The 24,254-nt window shown below is 39.5% G+C and overlaps 1 protein-coding gene across 5 annotated transcripts in view; it reads right to left on the bottom strand.

Annotated features, from left to right (window-relative positions):
- SUFU (SUFU negative regulator of hedgehog signaling) overlaps window positions 1-22,560 on the bottom strand; it is an 86,779-nt gene extending 64,219 nt beyond the window's left edge. For 2 of the 5 annotated variants that reach the window (XM_081954789.1, XM_081954790.1), the window contains exons 1-4: window positions 21,993-22,393; window positions 16,157-16,291; window positions 6,915-7,051; window positions 216-358 (exon numbers count right to left, since the gene is read on the bottom strand). In XM_081954789.1, the coding sequence (XP_081810915.1) occupies window positions 216-358; window positions 6,915-7,051; window positions 16,157-16,291; window positions 21,993-22,144 (567 nt within the window). In that variant the 5' untranslated portion in view covers window positions 22,145-22,393. Of the gene's footprint in view, window positions 1-215; window positions 359-6,914; window positions 7,052-16,156; window positions 16,292-21,122; window positions 21,143-21,455; window positions 21,613-21,992; window positions 22,394-22,444 lie in introns of those variants that run through there. The other 3 variants (XM_081954791.1, XM_081954792.1, XM_081954793.1) reach the window with 3 other exon arrangements.
- Between the last annotated feature and the right edge of the window lie 1,694 nt (window positions 22,561-24,254).

Here is a 24,254-nt window from a genome sequence, read left to right as displayed (position 1 = left end):
TAAAAATATGAAATGACGGATAAATCAGGAATGTATCTTGTCTTTTTATGTACACTGAGAGCATATGCACCAAAGACAAATTCCTTGTCTGTCCAATCACACTTGGCCAATAAAGAATTCTATTCTATTCTGTTCTATAATTGTTTATCTGGAAAAATAAAACATTATTTCTTATAGACAATTATAAGGATACCTGGCTGCTAGAGAACACATACCTGGAGAAATGTTACAATTCCAAATGGTGTCTGAACCGGCTGCATTTGTGGATCTTCAGTCAGGAGCATATGTTGGATTCTAGACTCACTGTTGTCCAATGGACTATGCCATGATACATGGTCACCACTACAGAATGTATTTTCTGTTGAGGAAAATGAAGGCAAACTTCATAAAAACCTGGAGTAATCAATAAATGGCCAAACCAAGCATCACAATGAAACATTACCCATTTATTTTCTATTGTTCTTAGGTATAACAATGAAGACAATTTTTTTAAAAAGTGAAATGGATTACATCTACATGTAGTCCTCGACTTACGACCACAACTGAGCCCAAAATTTGTGTTGCTAAATGAAACATTTGCTAAGTGAGTTTAATCCCATGTTATGCTCTTTCTTGTCACAATTGTGAAATGAATCACTACAGTTGTTAAATTAATAACAGGGTTGTTAAGTGAATCTGCCTTGCACATTGATTTTGCTCATCAGGAGGTTGCAAAAGGGGATCCCATGACTGCAGGGAATTGCAACCGTCATAAATATGAACCAGTTGCCAAGCATCTGAATTTTGATCATGTGACCACACGTGGATGCTGCAATGGCTGTAAGTGTGAAAACCAGCCATAAGTCACTTTTTTTCACTGCCATTGTAACTTTGAACGGTCCCTAAATGAACTGTTATTAAGCCGAGGACTACCTGTACATATAAACATGTGAGGTTTCATTCACATTTACTGTGATTGCCATCTTGATGGTTTGACACATCCATCTGGGCACCCCTGATTAGAAGGCAAAAAAAAGTTACCACTTGATTTTTTTTAACAAGTCTTTTATGAAGTGACTTTTCTCTTTAAAATTCATTCTACTTAGCAAGCTGGCCCAGAAGAATAGTTTGTCTCTGATCATTCTGCTCTGGATTGGATTCCACAAAGTTTTCTACATAAAATGCTGGCCCTCCCAACCCATGCCAGGAACCCTAAGTTCCAGTAAATGTAACGAAAATTTTATTTTTATTTTGCAACTTTTCATTAAAAAGAATCAACGTGGATTACAAAGTTATAAGAAAAAACAGCAAGGCACCAGGCTAGAAATCGGGACACCAGGAGTTCAAACTCTGCCTTAGCCGTGGGTGACCTTGGGCCAGTCATGCTCTGTCAAACCAACTCACCTCACAGGGTTGTTGTGTAAAAATAGGAGAAGGTAGAAGTATTAGGTATGTTATTTGAGTTATTTATAAATATAATAAAGTCAGGAAGTAAGTAAACAAGTATATAAATAAATAAATACGTACACAAGACCTTGATAAATTGTTTAGACCCTGGCAACCCCCCCCCCAATATAGGGACCCAAATATTTTGTCAAAAATTTACTTCTACTTTATTTTTTTTCTACAAACTAATCAGAATAAAAATGCTTAACATATCCCATTAAGTTAAAATCTATGCATTATAATCATTCATAATTGGCTGCTAGCTTACAGGGCTGTCTTAATTGGTGTTATCAAAAGCTCAGATTTTGATATGCCATTATTTTGTGTTGTTTTATCTGTTTGCACAAAAAAATGGACGCAAAGAAGTTTTAAAACCATACACATTTCCAACAACTTCCCACTATTATCCTAATTAATCCAAAGGGACTCTTTAGATCTATAGAGAATCTGATCATGGAAAATCTTGCTTAGATGAAACATGTCCCATTAATGCAGTGTTTCTCAACCTTGGCGACTTGAAGTCCTGTGGACTTCAACTCCCAGAATCCCCCAGCCAGCACAGCTTGAAGTCCACAGGACTTCAAGTCGCCAAGGTTGAGAAACACTGCATTAATCCCATGACTACAGGAAAACAAAATTCTACTGATCAGGGTTAGGGCATTTATTAGAGCTAGGCTCTGGTGGCTGGAAGAAGGATAACTTTTAGTCTCCAAATCCACTTTAGAAATATCTTGCTGGGAGATCAGGAAAAAATATATATTTTCATTGGAAACCATCACAGCCTTCGAGGGAAACCTGGTTTTTTGACCACCGTGAAGCTACAGCAATTTGGCCAAAGGATTAGGTGTAACCCAAGCAAGAAATATTTCACATTTCAACAGAATGTATGGAAAATCAATTGAAACCTTCAGATTTCAAAAACATGTAAAGGCCTATAAAGAAAAGGGACATACAGCTGCTCAACAATATTCAAAATCATCTTAAGAGTCCTTAGGATTCCAAATTTCAATGTCTTCCAAGTCATACAACACTACCCAAGGCTCCAATTAACTAAATGCTTTAATTATGTAAACCTCAGTCACTATTCTCCATAATGAAAGGAATTACAAAGCAACTCATTCCCAAGGATTGTGTTTTTGTCACAATATTCTCTTGATTCTGTATTTTACTGGTTAGATTTTTTCTTTCAGGAAATCCCAACCATTTTCAACTGGTTTTCAAATGCTAATACAATATCTTTGCTGGAAGTCCAGCTATTTGTGTCTGTTTGGATGAAGACTATTTAAGAAATGTCTTTCTTCTACAGATTTAACATTCATACTGACTGCTCAATTAAACTACAGAAACCAACTATATGAAAAATTATATGGATTCAATTTAAAAGCCTCAAAGTGAGCAAATCCAAATTCAAACAGGGTGGATAAAGATCGATGATTTAATTTTCTTTTTTTAAAAAATCAGATGTTTAAATTTTTAAATTGGTTTTTAAAATTTAAATCAGATTTTTTTTATTTTTAAAATCTATCTAAATACAGCTTTCTATTTAAGATACATTCATAATTTAGTTTATTCAGCATGAAATGGAGCTTAGTTATGTAGCATGAGACTACATAACATCTGCAATATTCACATTTTTGGTAAACACATTCAAAGAATCCAAGCTCTCTGCAAGCTAAATAGGAAACATTCATTTTATTTGCAAATAATAATATTAAAGATTCTAACTACCAGCAAGAACGAGTCCTTTCATTTAAAGAGCACCTGTCATTTCAGATCCATCAGAGGAGAGCCTGTTAGTGAGCATCCACTCACCTGCTGCCCGCCATATCCCTAACTTTGTTGTGTCATTGTCACATCACCAGCCGTCCCATTAAAGTGAATAGGACTGTTGGTGAGTCAACAACAGGTTAGAGGAGGAGACGATTTAAATCACTAGCAAAAAGGCTAATTTTGATATCCACCCTGATAGCAAAGCTTAAAAAAGTGGACCTTGCTATCAGATAATAACATGCAAGACTTGTTTTTCCCACAATACTTGGATCAAATCATTATCAAGAGAAATTATTGCTATGCAATTTGAAGCTTTTGTGAAAAAACACTAAACAGACATTTTTATCACTGAACTAATGACTAATTCCTTTAATTTTCAGTGGAATTGTATCATCTTCCAATATTATCATTCAACCAAAATTGTATCAAAATTCTAAACGAATGGAAAGCAATTAAGAAGAAATAGATAACAACAATTTTAAAAATTACAACTTCTTATATGAAACATATGGATGAATGCTATGATTTTTACTTTAAATCAATTAGTGGAAAAAAACTAAAAATCTTTATTGTTAGCTCTGTTAAAAGGTAAAAGGTAAATATTATTTTCATAAAAGGTACATATGATTTTTCTGTTGCCACCCACATAACAATTACGCATTTATTAACACCTTGATTTGGACCACCAGCATTTTTAATTTCTGAGATATGTAAATAAACTGAGGTTTATTGAAATTCAATAAGCATCACTGATACAAAAAACCCACAATTAGTCTTTATAAATATTTATTATTAATAAATTTGATATGCAAATTTTAAAGCCAGAATAGAACCAAGAATTGTAGATCCCAGCTTGTTAAAATATTGGAAACTGATAGATGAGGGAAAAATTAAAATCAGACAATAGGGAGGAGCTGTTGCAAAAATAAAACTGGAATTATAGTGACAATTAAAATTAGAAAGGAAGCCTGGGTTTGATGAAGCCGGTGAAGGTTGTAATCTTAGAGCACAACTTGATTCTTAGCTGTCACTGGATTTGCACATCATAGCTGAGGTGAGGTGTAATATAATTATAGTGGTGCCAGAAATACTCTGCAGACTGAAAAACTGGATTCTGAATTAGTCACAATATTCTGTGGTGACATAAGCTTTTATTTTGGAAGTTTAAAGTCCTTATGACTTCCAATAAAAGCTTACAAAACCACTTACCGTATTTTTCAGAGTATAAGACACACCTTTTTTCCTCTAAGAGGTTGAAAATCTGGGTGCGTCATATACATCAAATGCAGCATTTTTTGCCTCCTGAAGCCCTGCCCCTTCACTAAAATGGCCGTGCATACCCTTACAGAGGCTTTTAGAGAGCTCCTGGGGGCTGGGGAGGGCAGAAATGAGCAAACAACGGGCTGTTTTTTGCCCCTCCAGTCCCCAGCAGCACTCTATAAGCCTCCATAAGGCTATCCATGAATTTTTTTGACAAAAAAAACAGCGCTCTTTTTTTGCCCCCCCCCTCCTGCAGGAGCACTCTGCAAGCCCGCCCCCCCCCGGCTATTCATGCCTTTTATTTGAAAAAAAACGGGCCCATTTTCATAAAAAACAGGCTGTTTTGGGGAGGTTTGCAGAGTGCAAAACCTTTTTTTCCCCCTTTCGGAAAGCTATTTAATTAGAGTGATTGATGAGTTTTAGGTGCTACAGGTTGTCAGCAATTTCCTTCTCCAGCACATGGATAAATACACCTGGAAACATCTACCTACCTACCTACTCTCTCTCTCCCCCTACCTACCGTATTTATCTCTCTCTCTCTCTCTGTCTCTCCCTTTATCTACCTACCTACCGAGTACCTACCTACCTAACTACTCACTCTCTCTCTCTCCCTACCTACTGTATTTCTCTCTCTCTCTCTCTCTCTCCTTATATACCTACCTACCTACTCTCTCCCCCCATCTACTCTCTATTTTTCTCTATCACTCTACCTACCAACCTACCTACTCTCTCTCTCCCTACCTATCTACTGTATTTCTCTCTCTTTCTCTTTCTCTATCCCTTTATCTACCTATCAACCTACCTACTGTCTCTCTCTCCCTATCTACTGTATTTTTCTCTATCTCTCGCTATTTCTCTCTCTCTATCCCTCTACCTATCTACCTACCTATCTACACACTCCCTCCCTACCCACCTACTGTATTTCTCTCTCTTTCTCTCTCTTTTTTCTCTCTCTCTATCCCTTTATCTACCTACCTACCTACCTAACTACTATCTCTCTCTCCCTACCTACCTACTGTATTTCTCTCTCTTTCTCTCTCTCTCTATCCCTCTATCTACCTACCTACTTTTTAAAAAAATTGCCTCTTCAAAACCTGTGTGTGTCTTATACTCTGGTGCGTCTTATACTCCGAAAAATATGGTACATATTAGAATGTTACCTATCTTTTACTGCATTATATGAGAAAATGTAATAAGCAACAGAAGCAACAGAACCAAAAATATGACATTCTAGAACATGGGTGTCAAACTTGCCGTGTCATGTTCCCGCCACGTGACATTTCGTGGCATTTTTCCCATTCGCAGAACTGAGGTGCTTTATTTTGTTTCTAATACTTTTGTTATTCAATTATTCAACTATACAATATTTTTTACAATAGCATTTTAAATATTCTGGTATGAAAGTCTACTTCCAACAAAGATGCCACAGATTCAAGTAATAATTGAAGCAATTTGAATGTGCTTCCAAAGAACTGCACCCCCAATACTTAAATGAGCAAGATTACAATTTACTTGAATGCAAAATTTAAAAATTCACTCAAAATTTGAAACATGAACTTCTTGTTCAGAAGTCAAAACAATCATTATCTCATGAAATATTACTCAACATCTACTTGGTACACAGGAAGAAAACGGTGCTGAGGCTTGAGAGCACTGAATCACAGAAGGCTACTGCCATTGAGATTCAATGTAAAAACAGATAAAGCTTTTGAAGCAAAAGCCAATTTAAATAGTACAAAACATCCAGGGTTTTTTTATGTGAATGCCATAAAAAGTTCAGTAAAAGATAGGAATTGCCTATTAGCTGACTATAGAGACTACAAAGTAATAGATACCAAAATGGAATTTAAAATAAAAATACAAAATAAAAATATTTATCTGAATAAAGCAAAGGCAATATAAAAACGAATGAGATTTATTAGCAAATGCGGCTTCAGTAAAAGAAAGATGTCTTCAGATGAAAAATAACTAATTTCTAACCAATAATTAAGAAAAAGGGTGGGAACTGATTTATTTATTGGCTGTTGGGATTGAAGTTGGTAATATAGGAATCTCAAACTATCAAATCAGAGAAAACCAATTTGTAAACAAAAAATAGACAGCAGAGACTGAGTTGAAAAACAAGCAGCTACAAAACTACTACAAAACTCAATAATAATAAAAACAAGAACAAGAACAACAACAACAACATTAATAATAATAATCTGGGTACCACTGTTCAACTGAAACCAGTATTCAACATCCTTATTCCTAGATCATGAACAGTTTCCAGATTTCTTACTAGTGCCAATGATAGCCTCTAATTTGTTTTATCAAAATAAAAAATATGAGTTTCATCTTTCAGACAAATTACGCAAAATTCAAATTAATGAAATATCTATGAAAAAGGAGCTAGAACCAGAGCTAATTATTTGGGGGGGGGGGCGACCGCTAGTTTAAAGTAAACATTTAAATTATACCTGATTGGAAGACATATCTGGCTAAGCCTTGCATTAACTCTGCTGGCCAAGTGGGTGGTGCAGATTCTCCAGTTTCACGCTTAAGTCGAAACGTCAGCTCAAATCCAAAACCACTTGGCCCATCTGGTCCAGTAAACCTGAAGGAAATTAACCACAAAAGGTTTCATAAGAAAGGTTCTGGAATATAAACTTAGAATTCAACTGTTCATTTATTCTACTTATTTTACTAGCATTCCTCTGTATCAATACAAATTCGCAGTAGTTTATCAAAAATCAACAAAAATATTGATAACAGTTAAAATATGTGCAATACACATGAATAAATAAAAACTATTAGTAACTAATGAAAGTTAGAACAATGGAAAGCTAAATTATAATGACGGCAAAAATAAAACAAAGCTTAATTAAACAATATCTGTCAGTTTAGAATGGCTCCAAGTTTCAACGGCATCCCATCAAGAAAACTGCAGATTATAAAAGTGGATGAGCTTAGAAGAATTTATGCAGAACATTTACTTTTTATCTACTAATAACTTTGATAATTCATTAGTTTCCATGTTGCTAGAAAATGGGTATTCATCCATTAACAATCTTAGATAGAACAATTCTATCAATAGTTACTGCAGCAGACAAAATTGCAATGACTAGTTCTTCAGCAAGATGACTTTTCTCTCTTCTACAAAGATACCAAGTTCATTTTATATCAAGATTTTAAAAATCATGAAATTAGTGCTTTGATCTTTAAAGGATGCGTGTAGCTGTATCCATTTAGTCCAGATGAAGATCAAATTAACAATCAAACAATCACATTAGCAAACAGATTCTCTGATTCTATGGCTTTAGAAGGAAGAAAGGGTTATAGATTTGTAGCACTTCTGGATTTTCTACAAGGAAGACAAGAGCTAGCTCTTATGAATTTCTAAGCAACAACAGTTAATCTTTATATTGTACAATGACTGCAAATGCCACTCTTGTCCCTCTAGCTTAAATTCAAGTTTCCCCAAGTCATACATTTCTGAAAATTCGACAAGTTCATGGAATCTGCCACTATAGCCAAATAGAATATTGAGAAAACAGGAGTAGAGAACATTCTTTTTCTCAAGAATTGCATTGCCTTAGGAAAGGATTGTTAGAGGTTGAATTGCAATGTCCATCCCTATTATGCAGAAGTATGGGTACAGTAGCCTGTTCTGACTTAAATACAAATCTAGGTTAAAGACAGACTTGGGAACAAAACTTGTCCTTAACTCAGGCTTTGCTTGTAGAAAGAAAGCACAATTGTCTTTAATACGCCAAAGTGGCTATGTTGGGGGGAGGGGGGGATGATGAGTTCAGTACTACCGTGTTTCCCCGAAAATAAGACAGGGGCTTATTTTCTTTTGCCCCACGAAAAATGGCCTTGGGTTTATTATAGGGGAGGGCTTATTATTTTCTGGGGCAGGCGAGAAGTGAAGCGCGCCTTTTACCTTTCCAGCTCCGTCGCGTTCCTCGCCATTGTGCTCAGGGAAGCGGCTGGTTAAAAAAAAAAAAACCTTCTCCCGAGTTCAATCAAACTTCTTGAACTCGCAAGAGGTTTTTTTTTTTTTTTAACCAGGGCTTCCCTGGACACAATGGCGAGGACTGCGACGGACCTGGAAAGGTAAGAGGCGCGCCTCGTGGCCCAACACCGCCCACCTTGCCCCAATGGTAAGGCAGCCTGCCTAGCTCCTTTCCCTGCCGCCCCTTGAGCGAGGGGTGGCAGGTGGGGGGAGGAGAAGCGAAGCGCGCCTTTTACCTTTCCAGCTCCGTCACGTTCCTCGCCATTGTGCTCAGGGAAGCGGCTGGTTAAAAAAAAAAAACCTCCTCCCGAGTTCAATCAAACTTCTTGAACTCGTGAGAGGTTTTTTTTTTTACCAGGGCTTCCCTGGACACAATGGCGAGGACTGCGACGGACCTGGAAAGATAAGAGGCGCGCCTCGAGGCCCAACACCGCCCACCTTGCCCCAATGGTAAAGGCAGCCTGCCTGGTTCCCTTCCCTGCCGCCCCTTTAGGGTGGAGGGGGGCAGAGAAGCGAAGCGCGCCTCTTACCTCGCTGCGTTCCTCGCCCATTCATCCAGTGAAGTTCCTTGTAAAAAAAAACCTCATGAGTTCAACTACGGAAGTTTTTTTTTATTACAAGGGGCTTCAATGGGCGAAAGGGCGAGGAACCCGAAGGAGGTGTCAGTCTCTGGTATCTCTAGGATATGCGTCTGTCTTCTCCCCCCCCCCCGCCCCCCTCGCTAAAGGGACATTGATGAAGGGAAGAAGCCAGGCAGCCGTTACCATTGGTGGGGTGGGAGCTAGCAGGACAGCAACGCGCCTCGCACCCAATTCCCTCCCGAGCAAAAAGAACAACTCCCACCAAGCCCCAATGATAACGGCTGCCTGGCTGCTTCCCTTCCCCAACCTCCCTTTAGGGAGGGGGTAGCAGTGGGGGGGGGGAAGCGACGTATATCTTAGTGCTACCAGAGATTGACAGCTCCGCTGCGTTCCTTGCCGTTTCGTCCAGGGAAGCCCCATGTCAAAAAAACCCCCATGAATTCAACTAGCGAGGTTTTTTTTAACAAGGGGCTTCAATGGGCGAAAGAACGCAGCGGAGCTGTCAATCTCCAGTAGCTCTAGGACACGCGCCTGGCGGCGCTCCCCCCCCCTACATTGGTAAACGTTGCTACAAATGAGACTCCAAACAAATGATAGAATGGGGGGGGGGGGGGAACGAAGGCAGAGGACAGAGAATGAAACAGAAAAGGAAGAGAAGGGGGGAGGGAAGGAAGGGAAAGGAAGGCAAAGGACAGAGAAAGAAACATTCTCCCCCCCTTCTCTTCCTTTCCTGTTTCTTTCTCTACCCTTTGCCTTCCTTCCCCCCATTCACTTCCTTTGCTCTTTCTTTCTCTGTCCTTTCCCTTCCTTCCCCTTTCTTCCCCCCATTCTCTCCCTTTCCTGTTTCATTCTCTGTCCTTTGCCTTCCTTTCCCCCCCTTCTCTTCCTTTCCTGTTTGTTTCTCTGTCCTTTGCCTTCCTTTCCTTCCCCCCTTCTCTTCCTTTCCTGTTTCTTTCTCTATCCTTTGCCTTCCTTTCCTTCCCCCCATTCACTTCCTTTCCTGTTTCTTTCTCTGTCCTTTGCCTTCCTTTCCCTTCCCTCCCTCCCCCTTCTCTTCCTTTTCTGTTTCATTCTCTGTCCTCTGCCTTCGTCCCTCCCCATTCTATCATTTGTTTGGAGTCTCATTTGTAGCAACGTTTACCAATGTAGAGGGGGGGGAGCCGCCAGGCGCGTGTCCTAGAGCTACCGGAGATTGACAGCTCCGCTGCGCTCTTTCGCCCATTGAAGCCCCTTGTTAAAAAAAACCTCGCTAGTTGAATTCATGGGGTTTTTTTTTTTTTACATGGGGCTTCCCTGGACGAAACGGCAAGGAACGCAGCGGAGCTGTCAATCTCTGGTAGCACTAAGATATGCGTCGCTTCCCCCCCCCCACTGCTACCCCCTCCCTAAAGGGAGGTTGGGGAAGGGAAGCAGCCAGGCAGCCGTTATCATTGGGGCTTGGTGGGAGTTGTTCTTTTTGCTCGGGAGGGAATGGGGTGCGAGAGGGATCAGGTGGGGGAGGGGGGGATCGCATTGCTGGACTCTTTTTGCAGCGGACTCTTTTTTTCATGGGACGGAATGGGGCGTGAAGCACTTTGCTTCGCCTGCTGCTCCTTTTGCGCTGGGCTCCTTGCAAGGGAGGGAACAGGTTTTTTTTGAAGTGCATTGCTGCCGCGGGATCGGGACAGAACAGGGTTTTTTTGAAGCGTATTGCTAGCCTACCGCTCTTTTTGCGGTGGGCCCTCTTTTTGCCCGGCAAACTGTACCCGTAGGTACGGCAAGAGCTGTGGGGTGCGTGGGGCATGCCCCCCCTCTTCCCACTCCGGTTTGGGGGGGCTTATTTTGGGGGGAGGGGCTTATTTTGGCGCATGCTCTGAAAAACCCGATTGGGTTTATTAGCAGGGCGTGGCTTATTTTCGGGGAAACACGGTAGCAAGCAGAAGAAGTCACATATAGCTGTCAAACCTCCCAGATACAATTAAGGACTTGATAAAAGCAGAAGTGGAATTCCTAATTATCAGTCCCCCAGCACTGCTGTGTTCATAGTATCTTGGGGTAGCAAAAGATGCAAAGAGGATAGAATTCAAAGAAAGGAAATCAGGAAGGAGCAGAGGGCCAATGTGCAATACTGAAAAAAAGATAAATGAGAATCTGTCTAACTTTACTGTTTTTAATAATTTTAATAATTAGCTATTTTCTCTCTCCGTGCATTATATTGGAAAATTGTTTCACACTAAAATGGAGATTATTCTCCAAAGAAGCAGATGCAGATATACTGCAGACTGGTTTTGCCCTGAGCTAGATTTAGTCACATTCCTCTTATTAAAAAATAGTCCTTTTAAGTTCAACTACTGTGCTATAAATATAAAGCAAGTATCTCTCCATGCTTTTAGAACAAACAACCAAAAGGGTCTTTAATGATGTCAGTGTATTTTAGATCCAGGAACTGTGTATGGGTTTAAATAGTTCACGTCAGCTTCTTTGTAGGTGGGCTGTTTCTCAAATTAGCTACCTCAAACAATTGACTTTTAAAGCCAAGCACACTCCATCAGACTAAAGCAAAACAAAAAATGAAGGTGGTCATGGCTCCCAGGGCGGTCTACCACCAACAGAGAACAGGAATGTGCTGAAATGCCTTGGTGGGGTGCATAAAAGATTTAGGTTGTGTAAGATATGCGGCCAAAGGTTTAAGATATACAAAACTACACCAAAACCAATGGGTGTGAATTGAAAACATTTACATTTCACTTCCTTTCTCCTTGAAACAGAACTGCAACAACTACGTATAGAGAAAATGAAATAAAAAGTCGCAGATAATATATTCTGAATTGCCAAACAAAGGGTAAAATAGGCACGGCCAGCTAAATGATGATTACATTACTCTGTATTTAAAGCTTCAAGCCTGCTTCTGATACAGTCAACCAAATATTTTATTTTTAACAAGACTAATTATATAATTATAGACAGACAGACAGAATATATGTATATGAATCTACTGACTGAATATTAAAAAAAATTAAAGCAGAAACCAATTTGACAAATTGATATTATGACAAATTGGTCATAGTAACCAATTTCGTTGTATACATGACGTACAATGACAATAAAGACTATGCTATAATGTTCTTTTTTCGAATTCTTGCACATAACAAGATTAATAATCATCAGCTTTAAAACATATTATCACAGATATGTTACAGGTATTCCTCGACGTACAACAGTTTGTTTAGTGACTGTTCAAAAGTCACACAGCAAAAAGTTGGTAAAATTTATCACAACTCTCGTAACGACTGCATCATTTTGCTACTGAAGTTCTGGTCTCACTTGTGATTTAAGTTGAGAACTATCTATACAACATCAATAACAATAGCACACGCAAAGCTACATGTAATAAAAGTACCGTGTTTCCCCCCAAAATACGACAGGGTCTTATTTTCTTTTGCCCCACAAAATATGGCCTTGGGCTTATTATAGGGGGAGGCTTATTGTTTTTGGGGTTGCCGGGCAGCTGTTCCCTTGTGAGCGGGCTCCCGAAGAGCCGGGCGCAGCCAAGGCAGGTGGTACTCTGCCCGCTCCTCAGCTCCCGCGGCTTGGCACATTTGGGATACCCCCTAGGTCAGTGCATGGAGCTCTGCCCGGCTGGAGAAGGGGGTTGCGCGAGGACCTGTTCCGCCCCCAGCAAGCATGCCTCCCAGCCTCACCATGCCCTGGCCCAACTCTCCCTGCAGGGCCAGGCCGCCGCCGCACTCTGAACATAACTTCTTCTCCAGCTTCCAAACTCCAAAACTCAAATGTTGAGTCTTCCAGCAGCGGCTGCTGTAGGAGTGCGCTCTATGGTTGTGGGCTGGCTGCTGGAAGACTCTCTTTCGGGAAGACTCTCTGTCCGGCAGCCGGCCCACAATCATAGAGCACACTCCTAGAGTGGCCGCTGCTGGAAGACTTGGCAGCTGAGCTTTGGAGTTTGGAAGCCAGAGAAGAAGTTATGCTCGGAGCTCGGCGGCAGCTGGGCGGCATGCGAGCTGGGGGCGGAACAGGCGCTCGCGCAACCCCCTTCTCCAGCTGGGCAGAGCTCCATGCACTGATCCCGAATGTGCCAAGCCACAGGAGCGGGCAGTGTGCCACGTGCCTTGGCACCTTAGGGATACTCCCTAGGTCAGTGACTGGCACTCTGCCCGGCTGCAGAGGGGGTTTGCCGGGCGGCTGCTCATGAATGTGGTCACCTCATGGCTGCTTCACCCCTGAGTCTCTGCCCGGCTCTTTGGGAGCCCGCTCGCAAGGGAGCAGCCGCCCGGCAACTTCCCCCTCCGGCCAGGCAGAATGCCACTCCCCAACCTAGCGGTATCCTGAAGGCGCCAAGCAACATGAATGCCTTTCCGCCCCCCCGGCTCCCACAGCTTGGCGCCTTGGGGATACCGCTAGGTCGGTGAGCGGAGGGGGTGTCCAGGGGGCTTATTTTGGGGGGTGGGCTTATATTTTTGCCCACATGAAAAATGTGGCAAGGTGTTACTTTCAGGACAGGTAGTATTTTTGGGGAAACATGGTATAATTTCAGCAAGATAGTTCTGTCTGGGATGCATCACTTGCAACAAAAGCAGAGCCAAATCTGTACCACTTTAGATTAAATGCTTTATGGCTATTGGTGTCTGGGAGATACATCATACTTAGTGTAATGTGCCACTGCATTGCAACAATGATTTATGGCTTAAGATTACCCATGAAGCAAATCACTGTGTCCATGCCACAAATCACTGTTAAAATAAATTATAACTTAATAAACTGAATCATGCCAAAAGTCATTTTATGTAGTATCATCTACATGTTAGTATGTTATCCATGAACAAGCAGTAATAGTGACAGAATATAAAATACAGATTTGTATTTTATAATAAGTAAGTAATATTCTTGGTAAGACCTGGAATATTGCAACCAATTTTGGTCACCATATCACAAAAAAGATGTTGAGACTTTGGAAAAAGTTCAGAGAAGAGATGATCAAAGGCCTGGAGATTGAAACATATGGGAAAAGCCTGCAGGATTTGAGTTTGGCTAGTCTAAAGAAAAGAAGAATTAGGGATGATAAATAAAATATATTCATTAAAAGTGTGATGAAAATGAAAATAAATAAATCAGAAACCATTAATTTAACATTCATGCAGGGAAAACCTGAGCAAAGAGATTTGTCTTGAACAACCACTGGAAAGATATGGAAACAGGAAGGATGCTTAAATCAGTTTATGGCCAAATAATTTTATATATGAAAGTTACTTTGGGGTGATTCATATACAGACCAAATCATGCATGTTATGAATGTTTAATTCACAAATCTTTGATAACTAGTTGTTGTTTTTAGGATACAAACTAAAAGAATATTGTTCTGCATTACTCAGATTCCTGCAGCCCCAAAAAGCTTGTTATGAATTTCATTTTTTGCCATGACTAAAACATCTGAAACTGTTAAAGAATTCATTTCTGCCAAAATATGGAAGTCAAAACATTTCAGATTTTCTTCTACTAAACTGGGGCCAGTCCAAAAGAGATCAACAGAATTTCTTGGATGCAATTTTTGAAATGGAAACAGGAACACATTTCATTTCATAAACTCCCCTACAATAGGGAGGATGGGAATCCATTCCAATAAAAATACCACCCCAGAAAAGTCATGCCCTTTATTACTGAAAAATAGCACTCAGCCATTTTTGGCCAACACACCAGGGGGCAATCTTATGCTGGGTAGGGCTTCATCCTTATCTGCAATATAGATGCTAAGCTAGCTAAGCTACCTATGTTTGACAGTTTTCAGCCAAAACAAGATACGATATGATGAATCAGGAAATCTATGGCTTCTACTGTGCTACATTGGAAAGCTCTGTTGCAAAGTAAAGCATCTCATCAAATGGCCATTTAGGCTCTTCTTGAATACACCCAGTGAAAAAGAACTCACCCTCTCTAGCTATTTGGAGCCACCAAGGAACTGCTCTTTCTGTCAGGAAGACTTTTCTAACATGTACCATATTTTTGGATTATAAGACGCACCTGACTATAAGACACACCTAAATTTAGAAGAGGAAAATAACAACAAAAAAGGGGGGATTGGCCTCCCTGTCCCCCATTTTTGGTCCTTTTTTGGGCCCTTTTCCAGCCTTTTTTCTACACTTTTTCAAGACTTTTTGGGCCGTTTGAGATTTTTTCATCCCATTTTCGAGGCTTTTTTCGGCCGGTTTTCTAGGCTTTTTTCGGCCAGTTTTCGAGGCTTTTTTCAATCCATTTTTTGGGGGGAAATGGGCCAAAAAAAGCACCCAAAACGGGCCAAAAAAGGCCCAATAACAGTGCAGAGGGTAAAAAATGGCTGGCGGGTGGGTGGGGCTTCTGCAATATTTGGTCTATAAGACGTCCCCTTTTGGGAGACAAAAAAGTGCATTTTATAGTCTGAAAAATACGGCAATTGGAATTTCCCTTGTTGTCATTTTAATCCAGTACTCTCTGTCCTCTACTCTAGAATGAGACACTACAAATATTGGTCTTCTAAATAACACCTTTTAAGTTTTTGAAGAGCGGTATCATGATTTCCTTCTGTCAACTTTTCTCAGGGCTAAACTATCATATACCACCAAGGCAGGCACAAGTTTAGTTGATGTTTCCTAGAAATTTAGTATGATTTAAATAATCCATATTATAATTTAGAGATGGCCATTATAACTGTTGTTATTCTATGAGCCAACAAGGCCTATTCCTCAATTGTGCTATAAAGAAATTATTTCAACATGGTACCTCCAACTCTCAATCTTCCCACTGGTCCCAGAGATTCAGCAATACAATTGCTGAAAAATTAAGCTGTACCAGCAGTTATATCCTCTCTACAGTAAATATTTTTGGCTATGAAATTGCCAAATGCCACATCATTTTCTTTCTCACTTGTACACTCACAAAACTTCATTGATCTTGTTCAAAACTTCCCATTTTTTCAAGTAGAAACAGAAAAAAGTATGAAAACTGATGATCTGAGATTCTGGAAATTTAAAACTAACCATTTCTTAACTGAATGCACAAAACAAGTCTTTATTTATTTGCATGTATGTTTCTTCTACTGCATTTCCAACTATTTCAGAAAACAACAAATTATAATACATAGAAATTAAAGACTTACTCGTGCACTCTGTTATCACCATACAAGTCACTTAGTCCAAAGCTTACATAATGCCAGTGCTCAGGAACATTTTGATTTGGACTTCCCAAATTCCTGTACATACTAACATAGTCCAGAGGATCCGGTCCACCTAACCTATTTTAAAAAGAGAAAAAGAGAAATGAGATTGCTTTCATCCAGTTTTGGGAAATAGTTTCAAGTAAATGGGTTTACCTCTACTCCACATTATCACACCACTTCCTTCTGAAAACAGTTAATGCTTCTTTTTGAAACTAAATCAGAACTTTGCCTGATGTCATCATAACTACATAGCTGTTGTCATAGATCTTAAAAGTTCTATATTGCTTGGCTTTCATATTTTTTTCTGTTTCAATACTGAACAAATTACAGGACTGCAAATGACAAATGAACATAATTAAAATGAATATTTTCATCTGAGAGCATCATAATTTTTCATTAAAATTGTTAATAAAATGTGTTTCGTTTTTTTTCTCCATAATACTATCCATAAACACCTTACATTTATTCAAAAATATAATGTGACTTTGTGGAGTATTTCTCTAAAGATGATTCAGGCACTGGCTAGATTCACATATTATATCAGCCATGATTTATTTATAGTTTGCTGGTAAGTCAGAATTAATTGGTTGTATGCACCATTGTAAGCCGAAGAAAAACAAATCAAATTAGAGCGCAATTTAGAATACAATATAAGTGTGGACCTAGTTAATGGTTAAATTCAGTAAGACCTATTTAGATTCAGAAATACACGCCATCCTTATCTTTCTGCTATTAAGGTAAACTTGTGATTTATTAAGATCATGTCTTATTAATAAAACTAGCCAAGCAACTAGTTTTAATAATTGCAAACCAATAACAAAAGGAGCCAACCTTTTAATCATTGCAAACCAATTTAAAAAAATCAAGTAGCATATTTTGTTTTTGTGAAACACATAATAGTAATCACCACCTTTATCAAAATTAGTGATATATGCCATTTGTTACCCCAAACTGGTGAATAACTTTTCTTTTTCAAAATTAGAAATAAAGTGGGTATCAGTTCATTTCATAGATGTATGGCATGAAGTCCCAAGAGATGGATATTTTATACAAGACAACTGCAAGAACAATTTCCATACTAGAGTTAATATAGCCTAGTTTTCAACAAGATGATGTCCGAAGAGAAATACAATAAACAATGAGATAATCACAGGACAAGCTCAGAGCTAAGTAATTTCTATTTTTGTATGGGAAAAAAAAACTAAGAGCAAAATTGAAACAAACATTTTACAGAAAGCCCTAAATTTTTTTCAGATAGAAAAGGTAAGATTAGAGGCCAAGTTTGAATAAAATCTCTATTTAGACATCTTAAAATCACAATTGGAAGGCAGAATTTTTAAAAAAAGTAAAACAGAATGTCTCTACTTGGACAGGCTGGATTTCATTGATATGGTCCTGCAATTTTCTCTCTTTCTTTTTTTTTATAAAGTCAAAAGTAATTCAGAATCAGTCTCCAGTGTGCTTAGTTTCTGAACACTAGCTTCTCCCAGCTGACGCTTGTAGAGTGAAACATTTTTCAGTCATACCTAAATAAAGTTTTGAACAGTTAGACCACCAGATGTCAGTCTTAGTATTTCTGCAGGTTTAGGAAGGTGCTCTTCCCAAGCTACAGATACCACTACCAACAGAGAAGCTAATTTAAGTAATTTTACATAAGCCAAAGGAAAGCAAAATACCATTCTCAAGAGAAGAACAGAGTGGTTTTAAATAGACTTATGTCTGAGAAACAGGTATTTCCCAACTCTTACCATAAAAAAAGTTGCTTGTATTATATAGTTTCCATATCATTTTGTAGGAATCAAAACATATCACTTTGTGCCAATTTGCACAAAACTAATCATACCGCTGTATTCAATTCTATAATCAATATGAGTATATATTCTTATTTACAAAGAAATATAAGTTTAAGTCATATTTTCTTTACTCCAACTCGGTTTCTTCCTTTCCTTTTCTTCCCTTTCTTCTCTTCCCTTCCTTCCTAAACTAGCTATATCCAGAGATATTGGAAGACTTACAAAAGACTTACTAGGAAAAAAATCAGACAACTAGAAATTGTTATATGGGAAAATATAAAGCTAAGATAAGGGGTTTATTTCTAAATATGACAATAAAATGGAGTTGCTAATGTCTACTGTAAACTGTATAACCAACAAAACCTACTATTATGTCAGGAAATGAAATCTTCCAAAATGAAATGAATCACGCATACCTATATTCTAAGAATATTTTTCAGAGTGGACAAATAAGATCTTAACAGTAAACTGTTAATCTTACCATTCTGGTAAACCCCGAAAACATTGCTTTTTAAACAGGCTTTTAATTTGAACTGGTAAGGACAAGGTAAATATTTTTAAGTGAAATGAGGCAGATTTATTGTTGACTGACTGGTACAATATGTTGATTGGTTAGTACAAAATGAAATTTTGCCTAAAGATAAATCTATATTTAAATGAAGCTTAGACTAAATAAGTTTCAGTTTCTTTTGTTAGTAATTAAGAGTACATTACAAGAAACTAAACATTTGCTTAGAATGTTTTATAGAATCTTTTATACAACGTAAACTGATTTCAAACCAAAGCCCTTGGAGGAAATAGGGAATAAAGAAAATGATCAAAATTACCTAATTCTGACTTTGGTTCCCATATATTTATAAATAATAATAATAATGATAATAAAGAAGTACTACAATTATGTAGTGTTCAATTAGCTCACCCTAGCTGCCAAATGAAACAAACAAAATATTAAAAAGTTATGATATGAATGTTGTTACTTACCAAGCACATCTAAATTATATTAAAGTAACCGAAATATCTTTACAATCCCCAAGACATGTCACAACTTTTGAGCACCCCTATTCTTTGGAAATTGAAAGTTGAAAAATTTGAAAAGCCCTACAACCAACCCGATATGCTGTCCTTAAGATCTTGTTGATGCCTATTTGCAAACTAATAGTTTTTCAAATATAATAAACCTAGCTACTCAATACTTTCCCAAAATCATCCTTTGAATGAAACAAAGTCTAAAATTACAGGCTGAGGTTGATTCCAGATTAAAAGTAAATAAGAGTTGTCAAGACTAATCAGAGAAAGGAGCAAGAGACAGCTCCATCTGGGACAATCACAGCACTTTGACTCTGGAAACCAACAGACACAGATGATTAAGTTGATACTACTAACTAATATAAAAATCTCAAATCTTCTTCAGTGATCAAGACAAGTAAAAGGCAGATTACCAGGTCCTTTCTCTGATATGATCAAGTACAGACTGTCTCCAACTTATTATGGTAATTGAACCTGCAATTTTGGTCTTAAGTCCTGATAGTTTTTAGAATAGTTCATCATGTGACTGCCCAATTTTGCAACCTTTTTTTTGTGACAGTCATTAAACAAACGGGATGGTCATAAAGCAAACATTGTGGGCATATTGTTCTCAATGGGGCATTTTTTAAAATCAGCAACTGGAGGTAAATACCAGTTTCTGGAAAAAAACAACATACATTGCAATCACATGATCATGGCTATAAATGTGGGCTGGTTGCCGAGCACCCAAAATATAGTCATGTGCCTACAGGGAGAAAGAGGCATCAGAAATGAATCCGGGTCTTACGTCCCTTTTTCGGGGTCCACTGTGATTTTGAAGTCACTAAGCAACCAGTCATAAGTAAACAGCTACCAAACCCTTCATGACTTTGATATTAAATAGCAGCAATATTTGAATTCAAAACATTTACAAATTCAAGCAAACTCATCTAACTTCCTCAACTTCAGTCCCCCCCCCCCCATATTTATTGACAGCACTATTTCAATCCAGAAATGTGATTCTAATAGTTCAATTCCCTTTCTCCATCTATTTCTTCCATGGCAGTCATGTTATGTGCAGAACTGGCCATGTCTGGGAAGCAGGGACATGCGGTCAGGGGAGGCAGAGCCTCACCGCTCTCATCATGAAAAGAAAAAAAAAAGGGAAAAGGGAAAAGGCACACGTGGTCCGATTCCCTGCCTTCCTGAGTCAACATGAAGGGGACCGCGCGCTCCGCCGGCTGGCGCTCCGTGGTCCCCTTCATGTTGACTCAGGAAGGCGGGGAATCGGACCACGTGTGCAGGAGGCTGAGGCAGCCTCAGCCTCCTGCACATGTGGTCCCATTCTTCGCCTTCCTGATGACGTCACCAGCCTCACCAGCCATAAACCTCACCGCACGTCACTGCTGGGAAGCATATCTAATCATAATTTGGCCTAAACCATCAATAGACGATTTAGGTGACCAGTACCAGACAATTTATGAAATCAGTGACTGCCCTGGTTATATTGGGAATTGACAAGTCAAGTGGCATTCCTACAGCTTTGCAATGTCTGCCACTTCAAGAGCACTTTATTGGGAGAGGCAGTAACATTTTGATTAGATAGTAGATAGATGATAGATAGATAGATAGATAGATAGATAGATAGATAGATAGATAGATAGATAGATAGATAGATAGATAGTTAGTTAGATAGATAGATAGTTGGTATGTCTGAGAATGAAAAAAAAATGCTAATGAAAGGAGATGCTTCATATATGAACACAACTTCTGCCTAACTACATCAGCAAAACAAATAATCCAACCTGAAAACATAGAGTTTTGCAACATTGGAAATTATCCATTTGGGAAAGTATACTCAATGCTGAAAGACAGCAAAGTAACGTAACATAAAGATCGGGCTCACATGACATATTTGCAAAATTCTTAAAGCTATATATTTTGGAGCTAAAGTGTAACATTAGATGGACACACTAAGACTCAGACATGATTTAAGCCAAAGGGAAAAATATGTGTGCATCTCTCTGCATATGATAAGATAGGAAAAGAAATGGAAGTAGTGTGGAAGATAGTTAAAGACAAGGAAAAGGATCCATCCACTCATTTACTGCTAGCAATCATGTGCAAAAGCCAACTCTTCAAGATATCATGAATATAAAGGCCAGTCTCAAAAGGCATGCATTCATTTATGAAAATTGCAGAGCCTTATCAATATTGCCCTTACTAAAAGTAACCATTTTTTCCCGACTTCCAATGGTTCCTGATATTTATTCAAATTACGGCAAAATTTAAGAACAATTTCTCTTTCAATCTATCTTGCATGCAAGATTCAGGGTAACAACATTTAAACCCTTTATAAACTCAAGCTGTTCCTCTGAACACTCCTCTATTCTTCAAGGGCATCAACCCATAAGTAATTACACTTTCCTGTAAATAATTACAAAATCACTGTTCCAAATTCGGAGTCATTTTTAAAATCTGGGTTTCAACCAGCCAGGATTTAGATTTGAGTACAGGCCAGAATCCCATGTCACTTCGGCGTCGTGGACTACAACTCCCCAACCGCTGGCACAACGTTTTGGGCACGATGCTCTAATCGGGAATCCTCCGCTCCAAAAACTTTTCCTCCTCTCCCCCAAAACAACCCTCTCCCACCCAAGTACCACAACCCGTCCCAAAACTTAAGTCCCTTCTGCAACTCTTAGCCACTCCCAGTTTTCCGACAGATCCTCCTTCACAACACACGCGCACGCACACACACACGTTTATCACCTTTCCAACCTCGGCGGACAGCAGTTCAAGGAGCCAGCCGAGAGCCCTCGCCCTCTGTCGCCCACCGGTGCCCTAGCCCAGGCCCAAACCCGTTCGGGAGCCCCCGAGGCCTCTTTCCCAAAATGCCGCGATCGCTCCCCGAAGCCACCCGCGGAGCAAGCCTTCGGATGGCAGCCAGCTCCTCCTTCCCCTCCCGCCCCACTCACCAGTATTTGAGAATCGCCGTGACCTGCAAGGGGTTGGGTTGCTCCGGGTATAATCGCCGGCACTCGCCGTAGATCCCGTGTAGCCCCGGTGGGAAAAGCGAGGGAAACGGTCCCGCTCCGGGGCCAGGAGCAACGGGGGCGACGGTCTCCATGGGGGAACCCGTAAAGGACGGAGGGAAGCAACGTAGCTCGGAGCGGGTGGCGGGGGGGGGGCGGACGATCCCGACCCCCGCAGGGAAAGCGAAGGTCGCTCCAAACTCCTTTCGCGACCCCGGCAGGGCCCAGCAGCAGCAGCAGCAGCAGGGGAAAAGCGTCCCCCCACTCACCCCGACTCCAGTCTTGATAGGCCACCGTCTTCGCCAATCACGCCGTAGTGAAAGACGAGGCTGACATAATCCCACCTTCGTTTCCACCCGGTGTCCCACCCCCTTCTCCGCCGGCGCGTTTCTGACCTCTGGCGTCGCTTAGCTTGCATTGCTGACGCTTTCTTGCCCGGAGTGGGCAGAGGGCAAGATGTCGCTCTGCAAGCCGTCATTGAATTGCTACCTATGTGTATATGGACATTCTCAGTCATCCAGGTCTTGGTTGCCCCAAAGATGCTTTTTTTTTTCTAGAGGCAACTGGACTTTCGGGGGGAGGGGGGGTAGTCTCTATAAATAAAGCACCTTGGGAACATAGCTTGCCATGAGTGTATCCGGGGAAACTGCTTCCTTTATCAAATCCTAGTTTTAAAAAATGGTAGCGTATGAATAGGGCGAATAGAATTTTATTTCCTAGCGAATCGTCCACGATTGCAGTATAGAAACAGTACAGTGCAGAAAGAATATTGTGGAGCTGGTGATTCTTTGAGAACTGTATGCAACGACATTTCATTTTAATGTATGCCGATTAGCCTACATTCAAAGTGACAATTATTCTAGTAGTTAAATGCTGTCTGTCTCCCCGATAGGGCGATTCTGAGGAACTTATAGATAGAAGGTAAAAGGATGAATAGAAAAGCAATTAAAATTTTAAATCTGTGCACATTAAAATTTTAAAACAATGCAAAAACCAGAACCAAGGGGATGGATAGCACTGGGATGAGGCCTTTTTTCATGGTCAACCATCTCAATCTATTCAAGTGGTGTGATTCATACATAATATAATAAATCTAATTAAATGTGTAATCTTTATAGAAATAAATATTTATGCTTGTTTGTGGCTTAGTGTGCCACAAACTTGCAGGAAATAAAATCATTGTGCCTTGTTAAACATTAGATTCCTGTTTAAAATATGGTGAAAATCTAACGAGTATGGTTTATTTACTGAAGTATGAATGGACTGATGTGATATATACAATATTGAACTTAATTCCCACTACTGCAATGATACAGAATTATGAGGATTACAATCTTAACATACCTAGAGGACAAACAGTTGGGAAATACATTTTAATACTACCAGTACCTTAGGCTTGGTTTATCTTAAAAATTGCTTGCAGTTGGGCAGTCCTAGTATTACCAATCAACAGGTATTGTGCAATTTTCTATCTGCACCTCTTTAATAGATGTTGTATATATGTGAGATTTTTAAAAGGATGGTTCATCTTATGTTCTTCTCAGAATTCTGAAGATACGGAGTACAGACTTGAAGTCACACAAACAATGTTGAGTTTTCTGAAAACATTTTTCTTTGTAAAAATGCACATAATCTTTTAAACAAATAAACTCTATGAAAAATGTTAAAACTTTTTAGCATATCTAAATATAAACTTGTTACATCTATCTCACTGTTTGTCACCTGAACGCTAAGTCGTATATGAGCAAGTTAAACAGCACTGATATGAATACAAATACTTGGGGAATTCTCTGTTTTAATTTTATTTATTTGTATCACATCTTTATTATTTTTACAAATAACTTAAGGCAGCAAACATATCCTTCCTCCTCCTATTTTCGCCACCACAACCCTGTGAAATGAGTTGGGCTGAGAAGTGTAACTGGTTCATGGTTACCTTGCTGGCTTTCATGGTTAAGGTGGGAGTAGAGTTCACAGTCTCCTGCTTTGTAGCTTTGTGCTTTAACCACTAGTCCATTCTGGCTATACAGGTGTATTGTTCCTATTGTGCCAGTTAAAGAAAGGGGAGTAGAAAATCAAATAAAACAAGGGATGGGCAACACCAGTGGTGGGTTTCTGCCTGTTCGCACCGGCTCAGGAGAACCGGTTGGTGAAATTTACCAATTCAGTGAGGAGGTTCGACCGGTGGACCCGGAAGTAACTTCC

The sequence above is a fragment of the Natrix helvetica genome (genome assembly GCF_964273705.1).
Source record: "Natrix helvetica genome assembly, chromosome: 5".
Classification (NCBI taxonomy): Eukaryota; Metazoa; Chordata; class Lepidosauria; order Squamata; family Natricidae; genus Natrix; species Natrix helvetica.
The sequence above is the reverse complement of the archived record's forward strand: the minus strand, read 5'-3'. Positions and strand labels throughout refer to the sequence as shown.